This window comes from Xiphophorus couchianus, chromosome 2 (assembly GCF_001444195.1).
Source record: "Xiphophorus couchianus chromosome 2, X_couchianus-1.0, whole genome shotgun sequence".
Lineage (NCBI taxonomy): Eukaryota > Metazoa > Chordata > Actinopteri > Cyprinodontiformes > Poeciliidae > Xiphophorus > Xiphophorus couchianus.
In genome coordinates, this window is record NC_040229.1 from 17,163,282 (window position 1) to 17,185,490 (window position 22,209).

Consider the following 22,209-nt stretch of genomic DNA (forward strand, 5'->3'; position numbering starts at 1 on the left):
CGGGCATCACCTGTTGGAAAGACGTCCTAATGGTCTCCCCGAGGCGTTCAGAAAAGGTGGAGCATAAGGCATTACTTTTTTTTCTCTCTTTACAATCCTTGGATTACAATCTTTCTTGATAGAAAGATCATAATTTTTGTTCATTTTAATGACTACAGCTCACAGCTAATAAAAATCCAAACTCCAGTATTTCAGATTACAAGAAGTAGTATAAAACACACAACAAAGAGAAGGAATTATTAAGACAGAAATGCTATAATATGACCCTCTTTTCATGGAAAGGACTGCTGACTTCACAGTTATCCATGAAATCATTAAGAAAGCAAAACAAAAAAAGTCTTAATTCAGTAAATACAGAACTTGGGGAAAATGTTGAGCGTTCCTTCCACTTGAAACAGACAACAGGACCTCAAGCTGTACAGTTTAGCTGAAGTGATTGTGTGTTCCTGTGCTCATTTTATATTATTTTTATTTTAAATTGTATATTTTTCCTTTGATTTCATGAATTGTACTGATTTATGTTTAATCATGTTTCTGTTTATATGCATATTTAAGCATGGCTGTTCATACAGTGCTATATCCAAGCATACTAATGGAAAATTGAATGAAAAGAAAAAGTGTGATTGTAAAAAACACACAAGAAAATTGGCAAACACAAATTTGGAAGAGAATTTGGAAGAGAAGACCACTGAAGTTTTGAGGAAAATTCACAAGACGTGAGTTGCAGCGCGAGTGAGAGCTGCAAGAGGCCGCCACACCCTGATGTGTCCAGACCTTTTCACAGACAATCTGAGCGGCGTCCTGCCTAGACTACAAAGAAAAATGTAATCCTCAGGTGGTCCAAAGTCCGTTTTTCAGAGGAACGCAAATGTACTATTTTGCTTTAAAATCAAACTCCCAGAATCTAAAGGAATGTGTCCAAGAATGTGTGCATTACAGTCAAGGAAAGGATGAGAGACACCAAACCCAGCAATGCAGAAGACCTGAAGGTTGCTGTTGAAAAACCTGGAATCCCATTAAACCTCAGTAGAGCCACAGCCTGACCATTCCATGCCACAAAGGAGCCCTGAACAAGTATTGAGTGCCTATATACTGTAAAGTACATGGGTTGATTGGATGATATTTCTACATTAAATCTTGTTGTTGTTATTGTTGGTGTTATGTAATTCAAATTACAGAGAGTTTAAAAATTTCATAAGTTGAAAGCCATAATCATAAACATTTACTAAACTGAAAGCCATAATCATAAACATTTACTAAACTAAATGCTTGAACTACGTTTCTAATAAATTCGAGTTCCACTTTTTTAATTGAAACAAAGAAATATATTTTCAATTATTTTCTAAATTCCTGAGAAGGACCTGTGCAGTATGTCACAAACAGGAATCGGTACAACATAATATTTGCAGTAACCAGAAAACAAGAACTTTGGAAGCAAAACAAGTTTGGTGAAAAATGACTGTTTTCCGCTTCGACGTCACCCATTTTCAGCAGGGATATTGTTCGTGCCCCCTTCACACTCGTGTTGTATAACTGCGCGCAGGCACGAGGGATGAATGACTGACTGCATACAGTAGCGGACTGTCAGCGTTTGATTGGTTCTTTATTGATCCAGACACGCTTTCCATCACATCAACTCATCCACAATAAACCATTTACACAGTTTCCCTGTGCAATGGACCGAATAACCAGGCCTCAGGCCATCTTTGTTCACCCACCCTGTGTGTGTGGGTGAGTGTGGGTGCGTGTGAGTGGGCGTGAGGGGTGTGAGTGCGTGTGAGTGGGCGTGAGTGCATGTGTGCGTTTGTGGCTGTGTCTGTGTGTTTTCTTAATGAAATGGTATCTCCGTACACAATAATCCTGGTAACAGGATTGGGCAGAAACACACATGTCAATACAGCCAAATGGGATTGTATTTTTAAATCCAACAGTGCACCGTCACGTCTTTCACTCCTCATGGCCCTACCTCTGTCTCTAATATAAGGAGGTTTTCTCCTTACATTCTGAAACAGCACAGCAGGAAACGTCTGGTAGGAATATCTTATTAATATTGGAACGTTCCTGAAAAGTGGTCCAAAACATGGAAATCAGAGAAGATCATTCTGTGTGCGATTATGAAGCAATCTATTTCCACCACTGATGAGAAGCCAACGCAGTGTTTCCAGCCAGGCTGGAAGCTGACCCCCTTCTGTGTAGCTCCTAATCATCCAAAAGGACTCTATTACAACAGCCTGGCAGCTCATCTAACCCTGCAGAGAAGAAGCGGAGGGGTGGTGGGAGACTGGGACCTCTGCTCCTCTTTGTTTCCACATGGCTGAGCAGAGCATGCATACTTACACCCAGGGAACTAAGGTGCACAGCAGACAGAGGATAGAGCATCTAACCTTATGTCTGTCTGCAGGAGGGAAACCGATACCAAAGCGCTTCATTGTACGTCTGTTATATAGTATGTTAATGCTGATGTCTCACTCGCAGGAGTCGTCTGAGGGTTTAACCCCTGAGGTGCAGGACTGAGCTCCTGATCACAGCCAGAAAGGCTCAGTGCAGGAGGCGCTGGTAAATCCCACATCTTCGACCCGAAACCTTCTTTCTCTAAGGCAGCCGTGTCTGCTGGTGGCTGGTCAAAAGTTCAGTCCGTGCATATGTAAAAAGGTGGCTGGGAGCCCGAGGCAGGATCCTGGGTGAAATAATCACACTAAAACACTAGGAAGCATAGGGACAAGGCAAGAGAGCGTTGATGAAACCAGCCCCTTAGGGACTGGCAGAGCTACTCAGGTGTGTGCCCACAAATCCTTCCCCTTTCTCACTCGAACCATTATAACTGCATGATGAGATACTGAAGGCACTGCCCACGCACATCTTCGTGCTGCTCAGCATTATCTGCGCCTATAGTTAAAGTATAGATTTGATGAGCGTGGGCTGAGGCCAGCTGCTCGAAGCCTGAGGGTACACTGATCACGAGGGAGCAATCAGTCAGTCAACAAAATGTCACAGGGTCAGTGATCCAGCACGACAGCATGGTGACAACCTCACAAAGGTTACAGCCCAACTAATAATTGCAACAGTCACAGAAATTCATTATGTGCTGTTTAAATGTGAGTCCAGACTTTTGGTTCAAAGTGCACAACATACTCCTGATCTCACACTGCAAGATCAAACACAGTCAAGGCTATCACTGATTTTATTTTATTTTTTTTACATTTTGCCACGTCACAGTCTCAAATTTCAGTATAGTTCAAACAGATCTAATGTGACCAGATAATTGTGAAGTAAACATGATCAAGGTTTACAACATTTTTTAATGTAAAACAATTTGATAACTTCATTTCTCTTTGAAATATGTGAGTTAAGTTTAAGTATTTTAATTTTGCACTTTAAAACTCAAACAACCATTTGATGTTTCTGTGTTTCTCTTTCTGCTTCCTGATGAGAAAATCAAATTACAAAAATATGCTGAACCCTCAGTGATAAACATGGCAGTGGCAGTATCATGCTGTGGGAATGCAACACAAAATGGTTGATGAGAGATGAAGGGAAGATGAGGCTAAATACAGGGTGATACTAGAAGAAAAAAGATATAGGCACCTCGCAATTACATGTTACTTTGTGTTGGTCTGTCACATAAAAGCACCATAAAATAGGTGGAAGTTTGACATTGCAATATCAAAAAGTGCAAGGCTCTGTAGGAGCATCAATCAGAATCCACTGGGTTTAAATCAAAAATGAAAATTTCCCTTCTATGTCTTGTTCTCACAGGTTTTGATGCTCATATACACCCCCATTGCAGGCCAGATCTTTGCATACTGATAAACACAGCAAGCGGCACATGGAAAACTGCCACTCTAAACACGCTAAATTAAAAAAAATGAAAAAGGAAAGAAAAGAACAGAATAGAAGAAAAAAGAAATGTTAAAGGCCTGGTCTCACAATCTCTGATAAGTAGATCAAGGCACAGGGAGGGGATCGTGATGTTAGTGAGAGATAGTTTGGCTGATTAAAATGTCATGGCTCTTTATAGATGCCTTTCTCAACTCAGCAAAATGAAATCAGCTCTGTAGATCATAAAAAGAGTGGGCTGTGCTCTCTGCTAATAGATAACTTTCTTTCTCTTAAGAACCCAGAGTACAAGTTGTATATTTTGGTAATATTTGAGCAAAATCAAAAACATTAAAGTGAGTTGTTGAAGAGTTTATAAAAATAATTAATCAGAGAGGATGGCAGTGAGTCACCATCTCTCATCACCTTTATTACAATCAAATCAAATACAGAGGACCACTCCAGGTGTCCCATTTATCTCACCAGGGCTGTCTCCTTTCATGCGTGCCTATCTGTGTGGAGAAGCTAAACTGTATATCTCTCCACCTGAGCTCCTATAAATCAAACCTGTGCTTTAAATGAGAGGCTGGTTATTTGCGCAAGAACACACATGGGGGCCCTGTGATTGTTTTTTTGGAGTCGACTTTCTGCTTATGTTTGCATCCCTGAACAATCTCCGTGGATCCCGCAAGCGTACGCAAGCAATTAAAGCGATACCATCTTCATATCCCTGCAACCAATAACTGAAATAATATCACTGTTTTATTAAGCCCTTAATGTGGGGGCAGAAGCAGTGAGGAGTGGGATTTTAAAGAGGATACACTTTCAGGGGCCTTATCAAGCCCGAGATTTAAATAAGAGCAAATGTTCGGCTTAAGGGTGCGCCTGTGTATCTGCATGCATGATCCTGTGTGTGGCCTTTATCAGACATGGATTTTAGCTAATAGCTGTGTCAGCATACCAGAATTTAATTACTAGCTCCACCTTTGTCCTGTAATATTTACCAACATCTACACTTGGTTTAATTAACGAGACATAAGAAAAGGCACCGCCCCGTTCTGAAGGAGAAAGAGAAAAAAAAAAGGTTATGCTAATTACATCTGTGTGCATGAATCCAAAATGTCGGAGCACTTGTTTAACAAAGTTTGGGCACTCTTCAATTCACAGAGGACAGATTTTAAGGCTGAAGCTATACAGAAATACCAAAAAAAGAGCTGAAGGGGGAGGAGTGAAAAAGAGTGATTTACAATAAATATAGTCAAAGAAACGATCAGCTTGGCATTTGGTGCCGAGGAGCGGCTCCTCTCATCTCTCATCCTGTGTCAAAAGGCGGAGAGACGAATGACGGCCCAAGGCCCTGCGTCTGTCAAACATGATGGATCAGAACAACGCTTCACTAAAACTCTGCCGCACCGCCTTTCAACACGTCACATTTTCACTTCAGTGAAAACACCAAACTGATAAAGTATGAAGAACAGCTAATGGAAAGATGTAATTGTCAAAGTAAAGAATATATTAAAAGGCTATGAAGCCTAAAGGGTACAGTGTTGGATGAATCACAGATCTGGATCTTATAAATCAAACACAAAGTGTTTGGCTATGTTAACTCTGACACTTCACATCACTTCTTTCTCATAAAGAAAAAATTGTAAAGAAAACTGCCCCAAAAGTGCACACAAATCATACAAAGCTCTATATGAACATGTGAACTCATAACTGTTTGACTAACCTCAGAAAACATTTCAGCGTTATTGGAGAAGGAGATCATTAAAACATACTCCAAATTTGAGGTTTAACGTTTTTTCACAGTCTACCTTCCAAAAAGGCATGACAACCTTGAATAAAACATCAAAGATTTGTAGTTTCACAGCATCTACACAAAAAATTTAATTGAAATATGACACATTGATGTTATTTGCAACAAAAGAGTACATTTTCATCCATTTGTCTGTTGTCTATGTCCGCTTATTTTTGCGGGGTTGTGAGGGGACTAGTTCCTATCTCTGGGAATCATTAGGCGAGACGCAGGACACCCATCCATCACAGGGCCAAAGCTCAATTTAATATGCCAAAAAATACAACATATGGATTATTACAGCCATATATAATTACTGTATGTATATTATTATACAGGTAAAATGATGAATTACCGCTGTTATAGTTACAGTAATATTATCCACATTTATTTAACGTAAGCAATAGGGCTAGTTTTATTCACCAGATTCTGATGACAATCTTGGATTAGATATTGGGCTCAGGTCACCAATCCATACAGTGATCCAGACAGCAAAGTGTTGCGATACCAGAGGTAATATTTCTACGTGTTTTATTCTGGAAGTTTAGGTTCATAGTTTCAAAAATGTTGTAAATAAAATACACATAGCAATCTCATAAAGAGCAAAATGAAAGAAAAATTATTCAAATATATCAATAGAAGGCCAGAGTGAGTGAAAAGTTTGCGGTGTGCAGAACAAGCGACCGATTGCAGCATTTAAGTGTTTTAAATCAGAAAATACAAGACTTTTGTTATGTGCTGCGTGTAAACATTTAGGATGGTTTAAGTTATTTTGAATTGTTACAGTGAAGGTTCAAAATATTCTTCAAGTAGGTCCAAACACTTTGATCAGTCATGTCCCTGGTTTACCCTGAAGTTAAGAAAAATCATCTTAATGTCAGTGGACAATAAATCCAACCTTTAAGCTTCTAATACCTACTTTGGACAGCTTTGTTTTGAGTTATGTTTACTATTCCTTACACCACTGCTAAGGAAATGCCACGTCAGCATTTTAATGCATAACAATTGAGGAGAAAGACATCTGCTGAGGAGCAGCAGGGAGTTTCAGTAGACAACAGGAGGGCTACCTGTGATTAAAATAAGTTGAACAATTTAATTTTACCAAACTTTCAACATCAGTAAAAGTTAGACTTGGAAATCTCGGTAATTTGTTTGGAAGACTTTGACACTAGGTTTTGTAATCTAGAAATTATACGGACATTGATGTTAGTGTTAGCAAGGCTAGTGGTGTAAACTGTAATCATTTTTAGAAAAAGTTGTTGAAAACTGTGTAGAACTGTACTTAAATAATGAATGTGCTTTTATAGAAGAAAAAAAATTAAAGCTGTATACCCAACAAAGCCCGTGTGGCATTTGTCGTATTTGCATCTAACACTATGGCTCAAAAAACCTTTAGTGTTTAAGTAAAATGCGCAGGATTGGACAACATTCTTGTGAGTAGATATTTAGATTTGTAAATTGGGATTTAAATCCAAAAATTCAGGATTGGAGCATCTCCAGTCATTGTTAGTTTGTTTTCATACATGGAATTAGCAAAACTGGAGAATAAACAAGCAACACATTTATTTTTCAAGCAGAATATTCTCCTTATCCATCTTCCAGTTTAGTAAAGGAGTAAGTTGTAGAAGCTAATAATAGCCTGTACGTCTAACTGTTGCCAGTCTGCAACCCTCTGCTTTACAGACATGTTGATTATAGCTTAACTGTAGTTTTAAAACAATACCACCTTTATAACAGCAAAGGAACATATAAATTTAATTTCCATCACTATATGTATTTTACAACCTGAAATATTTCCAAGCAGCTTAACTAAGACGCTGTTCAAAATAATTGACAAGTTTTTCATTACTCAGTATTTGTAATCTATGCTTGCAGACACATGCATCAGTCTTACCTCAGTGTAAACCAAGACTAATATCAAACATTGAAGTTTGTCATAATATTTTCCTCCCATGCTAGTTTTTCCGGGTTGGTTTTCTTCTCAACAGTGCAGCTCTGTGGAAAAACTGTAATCTGTTTGTGCAACTCCAGATAAACAAAAGTCAAGCACTTATGCTGTAGTTTCATTTTGGAGGCAATACTTCACCTCCTGCAACAGTTTCAGTTCTTTCCCTGAGCAGACAATGACCCTACAAGGAGCGCTTGACCCAAAAACAAAACTCCCAGAAGCACAGGGGTCCAATAACTGCAACAACCATCCAAGTGAAGCGTCAATTTTCTGAGGGGGATCTAGTTTTACAGCTGCTTCTAAATTAAAGTTGTAATCTGATGAAATAAAGAACAGGTCCCCCTGGCATGGCAACTAGCAACTTCTCTGTGTCTCAAAACAAAACTGTGCTTTATGACATCATGTGTTCAATGTGTCTTGGCTTTCAACAAGTATTTACAAAGCAAACCAAATGGCAAATGTGGAAAAACACTCATAGAAGGTTACCCAGGTGGGCAGGTGATATTAAAATCAAAACAACTTTGTTAGACACTTTTAGACTTTAGGAACAAGAATGCACAAATTGTGAAATACATTTACTTTTGTCTGGATGTTGTAGTTCATTAGATCTGGTGTCATCTAAGAGAGAAGAACTTAAATAAACAGTAACAGGAGAAACTGCAGCTCTATCTATAAAAGACAACATCACAACGGAGTGACTCATTTCCATCCGATTCCTGTTCTTTCCCCAAAATAGAATAGAATTACTTTATTCATCCCAGCAGGGAAATTATTTTCAAAAAAAATACATGCTCAGTCAGAACTGAGTCTAATCGCATGAAACTAATACACTCAGTGGGTGTTTGTGCAGATTCATGGTGATCAAACACTTTCTGAGTTGCTTCCTTACCATAGACTTGGTGAAAGGTCTGGCCAGAGTAAACAGAAAGGTCATCAGCCACCAGCTCTTATGAATGGAGGTGTACATCATGTTCCCAGGATGCAATGCATTGGAGGTCACACCATGAGGTGAAAGACGCCGGTGTAGCTCATTGCTGAAGAGGATGTTGCAGAGTTTAGCCCGGTTGTAAGCCAGCATGGACCAGTACTCCTTCTTCGAAGGGGAGAGCACAGCCAGATCCACCTTCCCACACGAGTCTAACAGGTCCGTGAACCTAAAAGTGAGTTCACAGGAGAAGCGTGAGTGAGTCTGTGAAGGTTTTCTGACAGCAGATGCGTGGCGCTGGCTGCATACAAATCAAAGACGTGACATGATGTTCTTTAATTGCCTGCGACAGAGCTGTTAAACTCCAGATGTTTGACAAGGCTCCTTAAACATTACTCTACTCGTGTTATTATGCACCGCATCACAATACTTGAGCACAAAAAAACTACACTTTGGGTGTTGTGTGTGTGTGTGTGTGTGTGTGTGTGTGTGTGTGTGTGTGTGTGTGTGTGTGTGTGTGTGTGTGTGTGTGTGTGTGTGTGTGTGTGTTTGAGAGAGAGTGAGCGGAGCTCAGCTCTGAACTGGAGGAACACACTCTACATATTAATCCAGTCATTAGAAAACAACCAATCAAAATGTCACCTGGGTTCCTTGTTGTGATTTTACAAGCTAGCCGCCTCTTGTTTACTGTCGCCTTCCGCAACATCGTTGCTTGGCTAAATTACAACATCTGCAGGCTTTTCATTTCATGTGCAGCAACTTCATAACTACTTTAGCAAGTAGAGATTGATAAATCAATTGCCTGAAAATGGCCTGTGTGTATTGTATCCACTATTTGTTCATACAATGCAGTAAAATTGTGTCTAGTTAGAGCTAAATGAGACTTTTCAATCAGCTTGCTTCTTTAGCAGATGATTCGAAGACATTAAATTAAAGTAAAGAAATTTAAGTGGAAATCATTTGCAGTCTGCAGAGTTATAAAAGGGGTTTTTATGAAGAGAACTTTCATTACTTTCGAAACCAGTAATAAGGTTGGCAATTTTAAAAGCAAATATTAAAATGTTAATCTAAAAGAAAAGAAAGCTTCAGGAAATATCAATTATTTCAGTTCTGATTTAAAGGAACTAAGTTTCTGCACATCTCAGGTTTTCATTGCATTTGTCTTTTGGGTTAATGACCGTATCCTCTCACCTGCATATATTTCTATCTATCCAGACAGAAATATAATAAGGAGTAATGAAATTCTGATTCATTACTCAATATTTATTTGTATTTATAACAGTTTTGATTTTGAGATTTTACAGACTTTACCAGTTTGAACAGTGCCAGAAAATCCCACCTACATTTCTAGTCTTTCAAATAAGTATTAAGTATTTTATGATAAGAAATATCAAACATAGCGTTTCTAAACATAAAACCTAAACTTGGTATCACTTGGTTTCAGAAGAATCATTCTTAAGATCAAGGTCAATTAAAACTACAAGAAAGTGGTTCTCAAATTTTTATGACATATACTCCTGTGTAAAAGTTTACAGTTTGTCAGAGATTTTACAACAGTAGTACAAGACTTTGATAATTTGTTGAGTTTTAGCAAATCAAGGCAATAAAAGAGACATGGCTATCTGTGGGAACAGAATAATTGGCTGAATCTACTGGATGTGCTGCTGCTTGCTTCGGTTTTCACCCTATTCGCCACTAAGTTTCTCTTTTGAGATGTCGATAACGAGGCCAGGTTTAATGTAATTGAACAACTTGGTTTCATTGGCTGTTGGTGCTCATCAGCTTTACACTAAGAAAATTGTGTAAATACTAACAGCTGCCACTGGAGAGACACAAGGCACCACCAGTGGTTGTTCTGCCAGAGTTTGAGCATCATGAAGGTAAACAAAACCTGTATATGGTCAATTCCACAGTAAGCCCAAATGGTGAAAAGTGATAAACCATCCAACCATTACTCGAATGTCCATCTTTTCCAATCCTGTCTCTAACAGGTCAGTGATTTACCAGCATACAAGGAGCTTATGGAATACAATATGCTGCCAGGTCAGAGGTCGCACACTATCCATGAGGGGAAGCTAAATGAATAAACGGAAGTCCTGCAGAAACTGTAAATAACACAAACAAAAAAGGAAGCAACTTCAGTGGATGCAATATAGGTCTGGAATGAGGTGTATAGGAGGGAAGATGTGCGATGAGATATTGTCTAAATTTGTTCCTTCTTCTGGTCTAGTTCAGTGTGTAACCAACTCCCTCTGGTCCTGGCTAAGCCCCCTTTGAGGGAGTTAAATCCCCCGCTGATCATCAAGGAGAGGAAGGAAGGTGAAGATAATGTGTTAGGGAAGCAGAAACAGGAAGAGTGTACGTTACCATGCCTGTCCTGACTTTAGAAATACACACGCTGCATAAAATATTTAAGTTTTCAATAAAATGACAGTTGAACGATTATCTCACACTGAACAATGTTAAAAAAAATCCCATCTTTATGTTGAGGGTGTAAAATATGCCACATTAAAAAAGAAGCACCTTTATTGTTAAAATCTTCATGACACACCCTGCTGTTCAACTCACTCACAGAACTGTCTACATAATTTAGGTCCAGGGACTGAGATAACACAGGAAGAAGGATGTTTTAGTAAAACATTTTTGTGCTGATTAGGACATTTGTGTTGCACTAGTCTGCTGTAATAACTAACAATTTTGTGACTTCCTAGAGCGTCTACCATTCATTTACTTAAAACCTCCTGCTATTTAAAAAAAACTAAATGGGAATCACTGGGTGTTTCGGGTCTTTCAACATCATTCACCCTCTTCCAGGTGACCCAGCCAGAGATGACACATATTCTTGAAGAAAGTTGTTCCAACAGCTTTAGGATTTTTGCTAAATTTGAAGGAGGTGTAGTTACTACACTGAAAAATGCTACATTGGGAGGACCTTATGAGGATTTCCCAGAGGTTCTGCACTTAAACTCTTGTGAAGTATGAAATATTCTACTGATGAAGAACTTTGCCCTTGTTCTTGCCATCCCAAGACAAAAAAAAGGCCCCCAATATTGCATATATTCAGTCCAACAAATGCTGTAAATACTCTCTTCGGGATGTGTTTTATTCTAGAAAGTTTCTTTGAATGCTATTTTTCTTATTTTTTTCAAGAATGTATCAAACTTTTGCTCCTGTCCTTTCATGCTTTGTAAAACGCAAGTCATACGAGTCATGCTGTTATAGTAGATTTGCTAGAATAACTGTATGTTTCTCAACTGCGCAGGTCACTCTGCAGAGCTCCAATCAATCACCGCTGGCCCGTCCAACTGACTGAAACCAGAATCAATGCTGCACACAGAAAGAGAGTGACTCTGAAACACATGGCTCAGGGCTTGGGCTCACCGATCACTGCAAGATATCATGCTTGTCTACTGCACAGTTGTGGAGTAGAGTTGTTTAACAATGGGATGGATTTAAAGAACAATAGATGAGGGGAAAGTAGCGAGAAAGAGAGGGCGAGTGCGGGGGTCAGGCAGAAAGGAGCAGATACTTGATCAAAGTAAATTTTAGCTGATAAGTCCATCCATCAAGCTGATGATACGTTTGATTCATAGTGACAGCATGGGGAAGGAAATGAGTTTCAGTGACTGAGGCTGTCATGTTTGACAATACACAGTAAGTCTTATCTGTCAAATTTGTCCTGAAAACTAGCCACTGTGGCGGTTATAACAGCAAGAGCAGAGCTGAAGGGTTGGAGATTAGACAGGGTAGTTTTGGGAGATTACTGCTTAAACTTTATCTGAGAGACTTTCCTGCAGCTTTACTGTGAATGCTAGAAATGCTGTAAAATTCAGCGAGAGTGAGGTTTACTTTCCCTAATGGCACCTTCGGTAATACTGTGAAATGAATTAGCTGAAATTGTGCATTATATTAATTTGATTGTACCTAAAGATGATCCTACACTATCATGAAGTTCACAGGTAAGATATCCTTCTTCCTCCTAGCATGGTTTACCTTAATGCTTTTTCTCATATTTCAATGAGAGTATAAATCCATGTTAAAAAAATATATATATATATTTCTGGTGTTCCAATGAGAAAAGAAACAAAGGGTGTCCGAATCTGATCCCAAGTGTGATTCCGATCACAACCATTCTTAAACTGTCTCTCCAATAAAACAGAGTTGTCAGCAGTGTCAAATGAAAACCCTAGATCAAATATCTAAGGACAGAAGTGTGATCATTGTCTTTATTTACCAACCAAGTTTTTACCTGTGTGACTCTGAGGATACGACTACAACTCTGGCAGGAGCTGAACGACGCAGGACGTCCTGAAGACACTGCACAAGGAGGAAGTGACCAAGATGGCAGATCTGGAAGGTGGACTCAAGGCCATCTTCTGTCAGACTCCAGGGCTGAGTGCACACGGCAGCGTTGCACACCAGAATGTGCAGGGGACTGTGGCGAAAGAAACAATTTGAACTGGTTGACTTTACAGAGACGAAAAAGAGGCAAAGCATAGATCAGAATAAGCTGATATACGTACAAGTTGTGACTATGAAAAGAATGATTATCAAAGTATAAGATAAAGTAAGAATAGTAAGAGAAGTGGAAACAAAGAAAGAAATAATGTATTTTTCTGGGAAAAAAAGCACATATTTTGTCATTTTTGTAACTTTTTTTTTTCAAATGTGTTCCTGTTTGTAATTGTTCATAACAAAACATTATTTTCATGTCCAGAGCTACTTAAAAAAGTAGGAAAGAACAAAAATAAAAACAAGACACTTGAGAATGCAGCCAAAGTAGCCAAATAAGGATGATCCCAGACAGAGACCCGACTCTCAGATCAGTGGGTGGTGAAATATTTTTGATGTGTTTACTTTCACAAATCTTAACCACCCTTTCTATGTGGCACGATCTTCAAGGAATGTAGGAGTGCTCACTCCCACTGTTTTCAGTGTTAACAATAACCAGCTACAAATCCACTCTACGTATTTTATTAGAAAGTTGTTTTTTTTGTCACGGAAACAACTTATTTCCTTTTTACATCAATAGGAAGCCACGTCCTGTGATTCCACATATTCCTATTCACACATGGTAGTGTCGTTTAGTTTTTAAAGAGGCATGGATCCATGGCTTTTTTGTGTCTGAAAAATGTACTTTAAAATTATATATGTATTTTCAAATAAAATAGGAATGCTACTTGTGTTGTATTTATTTCACACATTTAAGATATTTTAAGTTTGTCGGCTCAAAAATCTGAAATTTGCCCATTAAAGAAGGTTTTATTGGTCTGCAGAGGAGCATCATTATCAATGATAGGATTATACAGAGGTTTCTAGTGAGTCTCCCCATGGCTACACAATTACTGTAGATACTGACTCCAGCTGGCTGGATTCCAAGAGCAGCTACGAATGGAAACTGATTCTTCAATCATTTAAACACACTCGTGATGGAAATAAAGTGTTTCAACACAACATCTGCACAGCTACCGTGAGAAACCAAATCCACCAGCACATCGACTGGAGAAGACAAAGCAGATAAAATCAAGTGCTCTCTGAAGTCATGATATTGAAAGCAGCTGATTTTATTCAGCGGCCCACATGTGCTTTGGATTTCCATTGAGTGGGCGAGCAGATCCACCTCCTCGTGGCAGAGAAAGGGGATTGGTCAAGGTAGTGAGAGATCCTTGTCGGTGACAGTGACGCTCTAGCGAGCTCAAAAGGCACAGTAACACAAGCGAACAATCCAAACACACCCCACCAATTTTTAATTTCTTCCATTAGAATTAATTATGAGGCCGAAGGCAATTTGTGTACCCTGTGTTTAAGACTGCCTACTGGATTAATTAAAAACTGGATGCTGGAAAATTAATGTGTGAATTGTTATGCCTTTCTATAATGAGCCATCCCATGCTATTACATAGTACTATACTGTACGATCACCTTCAGGCCTCTGAACACACTAGGTTCATTAAAGAGCACAAACCTAGGCAGGAGTCAACTTAGAGAATGCCAACCTCAGCACATATTCAACACACCAGCAGTGAGACATTTAAGTTTTTACCCAAAATATAGCAAGGCAAAGAAGTCTATAACTCAATTGTTTTGAGCCACAAAACACAAGTAAGTACAGTGCCTTGGAAAAATATTCACACCCAATGAAACTATCAACATTTTCTAAAGTTACAAGCACAAAGTTTGCCATATTTCATTGGAATATTATGGGACCGACCAACACAAAGCAGTGTATATCTGTAAAGTGAACAACAATTAGTACATGTTTTGCAAAACAGTTTTCAAATACAATTCTAAAAAATGAGGCATCCACCATTATTCAGATGCCCTCCGTCAACACTTCATAGAACCTCTTTTTGCTGCAATTACAGCTGAATTTCTATCAGCTGTACACTTCTAGATACTGACATTTTAGTCCATTCTTATTTGCAAAATAAGCTAAAATCAGTCAGATTTTTAAAGTCTCAGGAGAAGTACTCAACTGGATCTATTTCTGAACTTTGACTGGGCCATTCTGCCACATTAGAATGCTTTGATCAAAACCAAAGATATTCAACCTGCAGCTCTTGAGCCACAAGTTGATCTTTGGATCTTCTACAGAGGTTCTTCATAACTTCGGCTAACAATCATGTATGGGTGTTTATGGTACCATTTGTCATTTACCGTAAAAAATTTATTGTCATGATAATAATTTTGATTAATAGTCACAATAAATTTCAGTTAATGTTTAAAAAACGTACTAAAATGTTAATGTTCCTATTTTCTCCTTTGTTTTTTTCCACTGGAACATTAGAAAATATCAGTAAATTTAGTCTATGTGAAATTTAGTGATATAAATCACACTTCTTTAAGCATGTGGCAACCTTAAGAAGGATGTTTCAAATAAAAGAAATTAATGTTTTTACATTACATGTATACTTAATTAGAAATGAAGGATTTTAGCTGTTGTTGTTTTAGCTGAATGACTCTAAAAGTGCCTGTAATATTTCCTTAGATCTATTTATCTTTTAATTAGGTAGAAAATAGTGTTTTAATTTACATAATTATTTCACAATTATTTGCAAAACACTGTTTTGTTTTTTTACTTTTTTTATGTTTGTTTGTTTTGGTTTTTTTTATTTATTTATTTATTTATTTTAAAACCTAAAAAGACAAACAAAATGGTGGATCCTCAAATGTGACCAAAATCTCCTGAAGTGGATATTCATCAAAAATAATGAGTTGGCTTTTTCAAAAAGATCATGCTGAATTTTCAGCTGTGGGCGAGTTTTATTTAGCTGGACTGAGGGCAAAAAAGTGAGGGCCGATGTTAGTTTTTGAGCACAAAGACATGACTTGTTGCACACCAGAAATGGAAATAATTTAAGCAATCCTCTCTTTTTTTTGCCACGCTTCCATTTCCATTTCTGCTTTACATGACCAACAATTGTCTTGAAAACAGATTCTCCCACCTGAGCTGTGGACCTGTATAGCTCCTCCAGAGATTCATGGGTTTATCAGCTGCTCTAGGCAAGTACAAACAGGCATTTAAATGCTTGGTAAGTTGGTATTTTTGAATGATTCCTTGTATGTCATTTGTTCTTTAAAGGTTCCACTGGATTTTATTTTCAGGAATCAGGCTTTAGAGGACTGGATCAAAATGTATTCAGTCTTTGTGTGAGATTTTGAAAACAATCATATTCCATCTACTTCACGGTTATGCTCTACTTTGTGTCAGTCTAACAAATAGAATACAATTCAGTACAACACACTGAAGTCTATATGGGTTTACAAAGTGTGAGTTGAAGGGCTATGAATGCTTAATGCTGTAGATAAAATGAAACAGAGCAGTAAAAACTTGTGGTGATTTCAAGGTCTAGTGAGAAAATGTTATTTGCTTAAAAGATGGCAAATTAAATTTGCTGCTTTTGACTTGACGTTCCCTTGTCTAACAGAGTATGAAGTACAGTATCATTGTGCAAAACAAGGCAAAGCTCTTGGCTCAGTCCCCAGTGTGCTCACAAGGGGCTTCATACTAACGCCACGGGCTTGAACTCCTGACCCAAGTTTTCAACCCCTCACTAAAGCGTTCACTGTAAACTAATAGTTTTTCCAGTAACTCCTCTTAGGAATTCAATGTTGTGACCTTATTCTGCAAAGACAAAGGGACAAAACAGAGTCTGTCACTCAGAGAAGATCACAAATTTCTAATCAAAAACTCAGATAAACCAACTTCTCTCTGGCCAGCAGAGAGCTTCCCCCCACACACAGAGCTTAAATGTGGCTCTGGTGAGTCTGCTTGTAATGTAAAAGGCCTGTTAATTCAACTGCCCACCAGTTAGTCCCTCTCTCATAAGCGCAGGTCTAATGAATGTCTTTAATAGGCCTATTGCCGCATACCACAGTCCCTCTCTCCACATTAAGGCTTCACAGAACACCATGCACCGCGGTGCAATCTCAGCGCTGGTCAAACGAGGGTGTTAACTACCAGACGGGGACACATATGTTTATATATTTACTTTAAATAACCCCCGCGGGTGTGACCCCTGACCTCCTCGGTAATGTAGGCCAGCAGGAAGAGATTGCCTGTGTGAGTAAGGTTTGGACAAGCAGTCATTAACACTGGACTTTATTGAAATGAGGAAAACTGGACGCACACACAAAGTAAAGACTCTTTCTGACCCATATTTCTCCCCAAGAACCAGAAGTTAATGTTTATAGAGTAAGGAAAATTATAGGCCAAAGAACAGGAAATGTAATTGCAACCGTTTCATAACCTTTGAACCTTGTTAATGTATTTTACTTATTTATTTTACTGGAATTTTATGTTATCAGCCAGCAAAATGTAATGTATGTATTTTTATTTCATCCCATTTGAATCCTTAAGTCTTAAATTAAACAATAGGGCACACAAACAGCTCTGGCAAAAATTAAGAGACCACTGCAAAATGATCAGTTATCTGATTTTACTTTTTATAGGTTTACATTTGAAAAAAAAATTAACATTGTTCTTTTATTCTATGATCTACTGACATGTCTCCGAAATTCAAAGCAAAAACTTAGTACTTATATGCAGAAAATGACAAATGGTCAAAATAACGAGAAAGATGCAGCACTTTTAGACCTCAAATAATGCAAAGAAAACAAATTAATATTAATTTAGAAACAACAATACTGATGTTTTAACTCAGGAAGAGTTCAGAAATCAATATTTGGTGGAAGAACCATGAGGTTTTCAATAGGGTTCAGTGCAGTGGTCTCTTAATTTTTTTCCACAGCTGTATGATAAACAGACTCCACCTGTTTGTAATTTAACCTCAAAAATATGTATAGATATACTGAGAAGGCCTCACGAGTTTGTAGCACATCGGTAAACAAACAGCATCATGAACACATTACCCATTGACAGGTCAATGGGTAATGTGTTGACTTCACAAGGCTGAATAAATGTCAACACTTTTCAATATTTTCATTGTTAAAAAAAGAATAACTGTACATCCTCTTTTGTTCTCTTAATCAGGCACTGCTGTGTTGGTCCATCATATAGAATCCCAAAAAAACCATTTGAGCTTTCAAGCAGTATGGAGACTTTTTCAAGGCATCAAAAATAAAAGTAAAGAAAATGAATGCAGGTGAGCACACGGAGCTTGTGTTAATTACGAGCTGCAGAAGCAGAAGTTGTACTAAGCATTTATGTCAGCAGCGTCCTTCATCAATTACATCCCAATGAAATCGCACTGCATTCAACAATATCAATATCCAGGTAATTTCATTTCAAAGGACAGGCAATTAAAGCAGAATTGGGGTCAATGGAACACAAAGCAGCATGAAAGCCACTGACTGGAGCGCTTAAAAGCAAGAGAGTGAGAAACGAGGCAACGCAAAGAAAAAGACTCTGATTACATTTCACCTGTCAATGACACGCTGTAGGAGCATTATCGTGCACTTGTGTCCGCATGCAAACAGTGCGTGCACAGTCGTCTGAGCGTGCAAGTATGCTCACGCATGTGGCCACTGTTTGTGGCTCCGCCGTGTGTTATGCCTGAAGACATACGTGCAGTAATAGAGTGTTGGTGGAGTCAGACAGCTGCCCAGTGCCATTCACAGCTCAGAGCTCCCAGCCTCCACTCTGCTCTGTTCGCCTTCTGATGAGAATTAATGTACTCTGACGTCCCCTGGGAGTCCCCCACTACCCACCGCCCCTCCAACAGCATGGCTAATGAAGAAATACAACCTTGCCAAAATACTGAGGTAAAGAGAGACTGAGAGACAACATGAGAAACAGAAAGAGAGAAAACTGGCAGTAGACAGATAATTTGAACATAGCGAAATGAAAGGGACGATAGGAAATGTATGAATTAAGCTATTATAAGGAGATACAAATACAAGAAGAAGTTGGAATAAAAGTATATGACACAGATCGAAGAACGTAACCATGGAGTTTGGCCGTGACCCAAGACGCGTGCCCTGGATGGCCATACCCTGCCCCAGGGCTGCTACGGGCGATGGCTGCCCTGCCTCTCCCCAAGGGGCTCCCTTGACACCAACAGCCCTTCCCAGACACACAAACACACACACGCTCTTTTGTCCTACTGAGACCTGCAGGTGGATGAGCAGCACAGATAACTGTATTCACGACCCCAAAATAGCAACGGAACGCCTGCTTGCCGGATGTAAGACGCAAGGCGTAAAAGCTGACCATGACAAAATGAGCGATGGAAAGCATTCAACCAATGTCAAGCAATTTGACACAAATACACACACTCACTCTTGGGGTTATGTCCATATGGTGTCTATCAGTAAAGTTCAGGATGTCCCTTAAGTACACCAGATTTAGATACACTGTTTATGTCCTTAATACATTAACATGGATTAGTTATTCCTCTAAGTCCAGAACTACTGAGGAAAAACTTCTAAATCTGATTTGCTGGAGTCTGAACCACAGTTCTGATATACTGTAATGATTTGAGTCCAAATGTCAGCAAAAATCAGACCCTAAAATAATAGACATGAATAAAGAAATTATTAATATTGTCCTTGCTTACACGAGTACTATTACTCCTTGAACTTTCTCATTTTTTTTAAATCAACTTTAATTAATTATATTGAGATTTTATGATAGACTAGGAAAGTGTCGCACCTAAACATGAAATTGTCACATTGTTTGTTGCAAGCTTTTTTTTTTTTTTAATATTAAAATATAAAATTTACATTCAACCCTTTCACCCTGACACCCCTAAATACAATTCAAAGCAATCAATACTGGCTTATAAAATAATATTTAAAGCTTGAACAATTCAGAGAGCTTTGTTCAATCCGTCATCCCCTGGGAGAACGGATGGAGCTAAAAACAGGATAATCTTTAAAGAGACCTGAGGCTGCAAAAGACTTGTGGAGAATATATCCTTTTCCTTCCACCTCACAATCACAATGGTTCATTGTGTTCAGGTATCACTTCAAATACACAGAGATTTGTAGCTGTAAAGTAGTAAAATGTGAAAGGTTCAACAGATATAAATACTTTTGCAAGGCAAAGTATCTATATCTTTGCAAGAATATGAAGATTTTCTAAGTTCAGAAACAAATACGTATGTTTATACTCACAGCTTTTTGGCCTTGAAAGATTCTGCAAACTCCCTGACACTGCGGAGAGAAGCCAGGTTACACATCATGGCCTCTACTCGTGCTTTGTGCTGTTGAGAGAAAAAAAATATACATAATTGCAAAATAAAAGAGAAAGAAAAAATACAACAGAATGTTTCAAAAAATTCATTGTCTCATTACTGTCAATGTAAAAATTAAAAGTTTAGAAGCCAAAAAGGAATAAAACAAGATTCGGTTAAATAATTCAGCTGAATGTGAGAATTAAAATATACTACATTTTGAGTGCATGTATGTGAAAGACGGGACAGGCTGTATAAGAGTTTTTCTTCTTCCCACTCATCTTTTGTGTCTGGATTTTTGGAGATTATGTGAACTGAACTAGTCAATGAAACAGAAACGTAAGTCGCTGTGAGTCATTTCACATTGCCATTTCTTCTGTTTGCTTGAAACCACTGTAGCAAACTACAGTGTTTCTAAGAAGACTTCAAAGACTTAAGGAACTCTGTACGTATAGCCTGTGTGGGGGTGTGTGTGCGTGTGTGTGTGGCCCGTCTTATGCCATATGTTGGGAGACAGGCTGAGAATAGGGGCGGAGAAGAAAAAGATAAATGACTTAAGAAATGAATGCATAGCTGCATTCAAGCTAAATATTCATCATCCTCTCTATCACAGTGTATCGCTCTGCTGCAGGCCAGAGGCCTCAGCTGAGACACATGCAGGCCTGCAGGGCCACATCTCTTTAAAAACAGCAGAAAACCATGTTTGTCAATGTGTCAACAGAGATCCTCTTTTCTCTTGTCTTTTCCACCTTCCTTCATTTATATCAGTACAAGCCTTTAATAAACAGGCTAAGTCCAAGGAAGCTCACATGGGACCTTGACATGTGTTAGCAGTAGAGCACGTAGCATGAAGTGAAACTGAGCATCCCGCACACTCTGCTCTCCGAGTTCTACTATTTCCTGTGCAGCGCTCCGAATCCCTGAGGAACGGCATCAGCTCGCATAACACCCGGAAGAGCACTCAGCTCCCAACCCTGCCACCAGCGGCATCACCGCTGCTTTGCTGTCAGCCTTTTTTTTTCACAGATATGAGCTCCTGTATGTGACCATCACTTGGGAATGTCTCCCTGCAAAGCTAAGCATACATGACACTCCCAGCAAGGACGTTCTACGGAGCAGTGAGCACAACGAAAACAACAAAGGGTTAAGAAATGGGGTTCTTCAGGCATTTTACTGACACCTTAACTGCCCCGGGGCGTATTCAAACATGCATACACAGGCACACACACACACTCCCACATGCACACAACAAACGCAATGTTGTGACTCAAGGGTAAAACCATGCCATCACACCATTAGCTATGCTTGAATTATTCTCTTGATGCCACTCTATACCATTACACGGATGCTATTACAGAACATTAAAGGGCTGATTATGACTATTATAGATATGATTATAGGGTACCTGCTTATATGATCCACACACAGCAGTAATCACAGGTGAGAGGAGACAACTGTCTAATTTAATGACTTACAAGTGCAATATGCATTTATACTTCGTGTCACTTTCACATGGTCCACAAACTCAAGGGAAAGGGTATTATTTTATAAAAGAGAAAATATTGTTTGTTTATAATCACACTACAAAACGTTTTGGCATAAGAGCGTGCAAAGGTTCTCCAAACAAGGTCAGGACATGCACACTGATAATTAACAGGTCACTGGGAAGGCCTCCTCAACAGGAAAGCTCCTCATGCGTGGATGGCCAGCAGAGAAGATGAGAGCAAATGTCAGCTTGACGAACATCTCTCCTCTGGAGATGTGGTAGAAAAAAAAGAAGAAATGGGAGAACGAAGGAAGGAGAGAGGGAGGATTTTAGGGGGTCCACTGGAGCAAATCCAGCAGGAAGAAGGTGAGCAGCCTGCTTTGCCCGCCTGCCTACCCTCCCCCTGCAGACTGAAGTCTTGCGAAGAAAATAAAGTTTATTGCCTGGAAAGAAGAGGGGGGAGCATGTAGAAAGCATTAAAGCTATGGAGGTGAACAATTAGACAGATGGCCAGGTTCTGGAAGGAGAAGGAGAAAAAAAAGGGTAGGAAAAGACAGGCAGATCACAGAGATACAATCGTTCAGGGTTTTTATGAGGACCCTG

General features: G+C 38.9%; 1 protein-coding gene across 1 annotated transcript in view; it reads right to left on the reverse strand.

The window, feature by feature from the left end:
• Positions 1–22,209, reverse strand: part of wwox (WW domain containing oxidoreductase) — a 158,013-nt gene that overhangs the window by 95,131 nt on the left and 40,673 nt on the right. The window contains exons 6-8 of the mRNA XM_028044352.1: positions 20,062–20,150; positions 12,734–12,919; positions 8,449–8,713 (exon numbers count right to left, since the gene is read on the reverse strand). Coding sequence (XP_027900153.1) covers positions 8,449–8,713; positions 12,734–12,919; positions 20,062–20,150 — 540 coding nt within the window. The remainder of the gene's footprint in view (positions 1–8,448; positions 8,714–12,733; positions 12,920–20,061; positions 20,151–22,209) is intronic.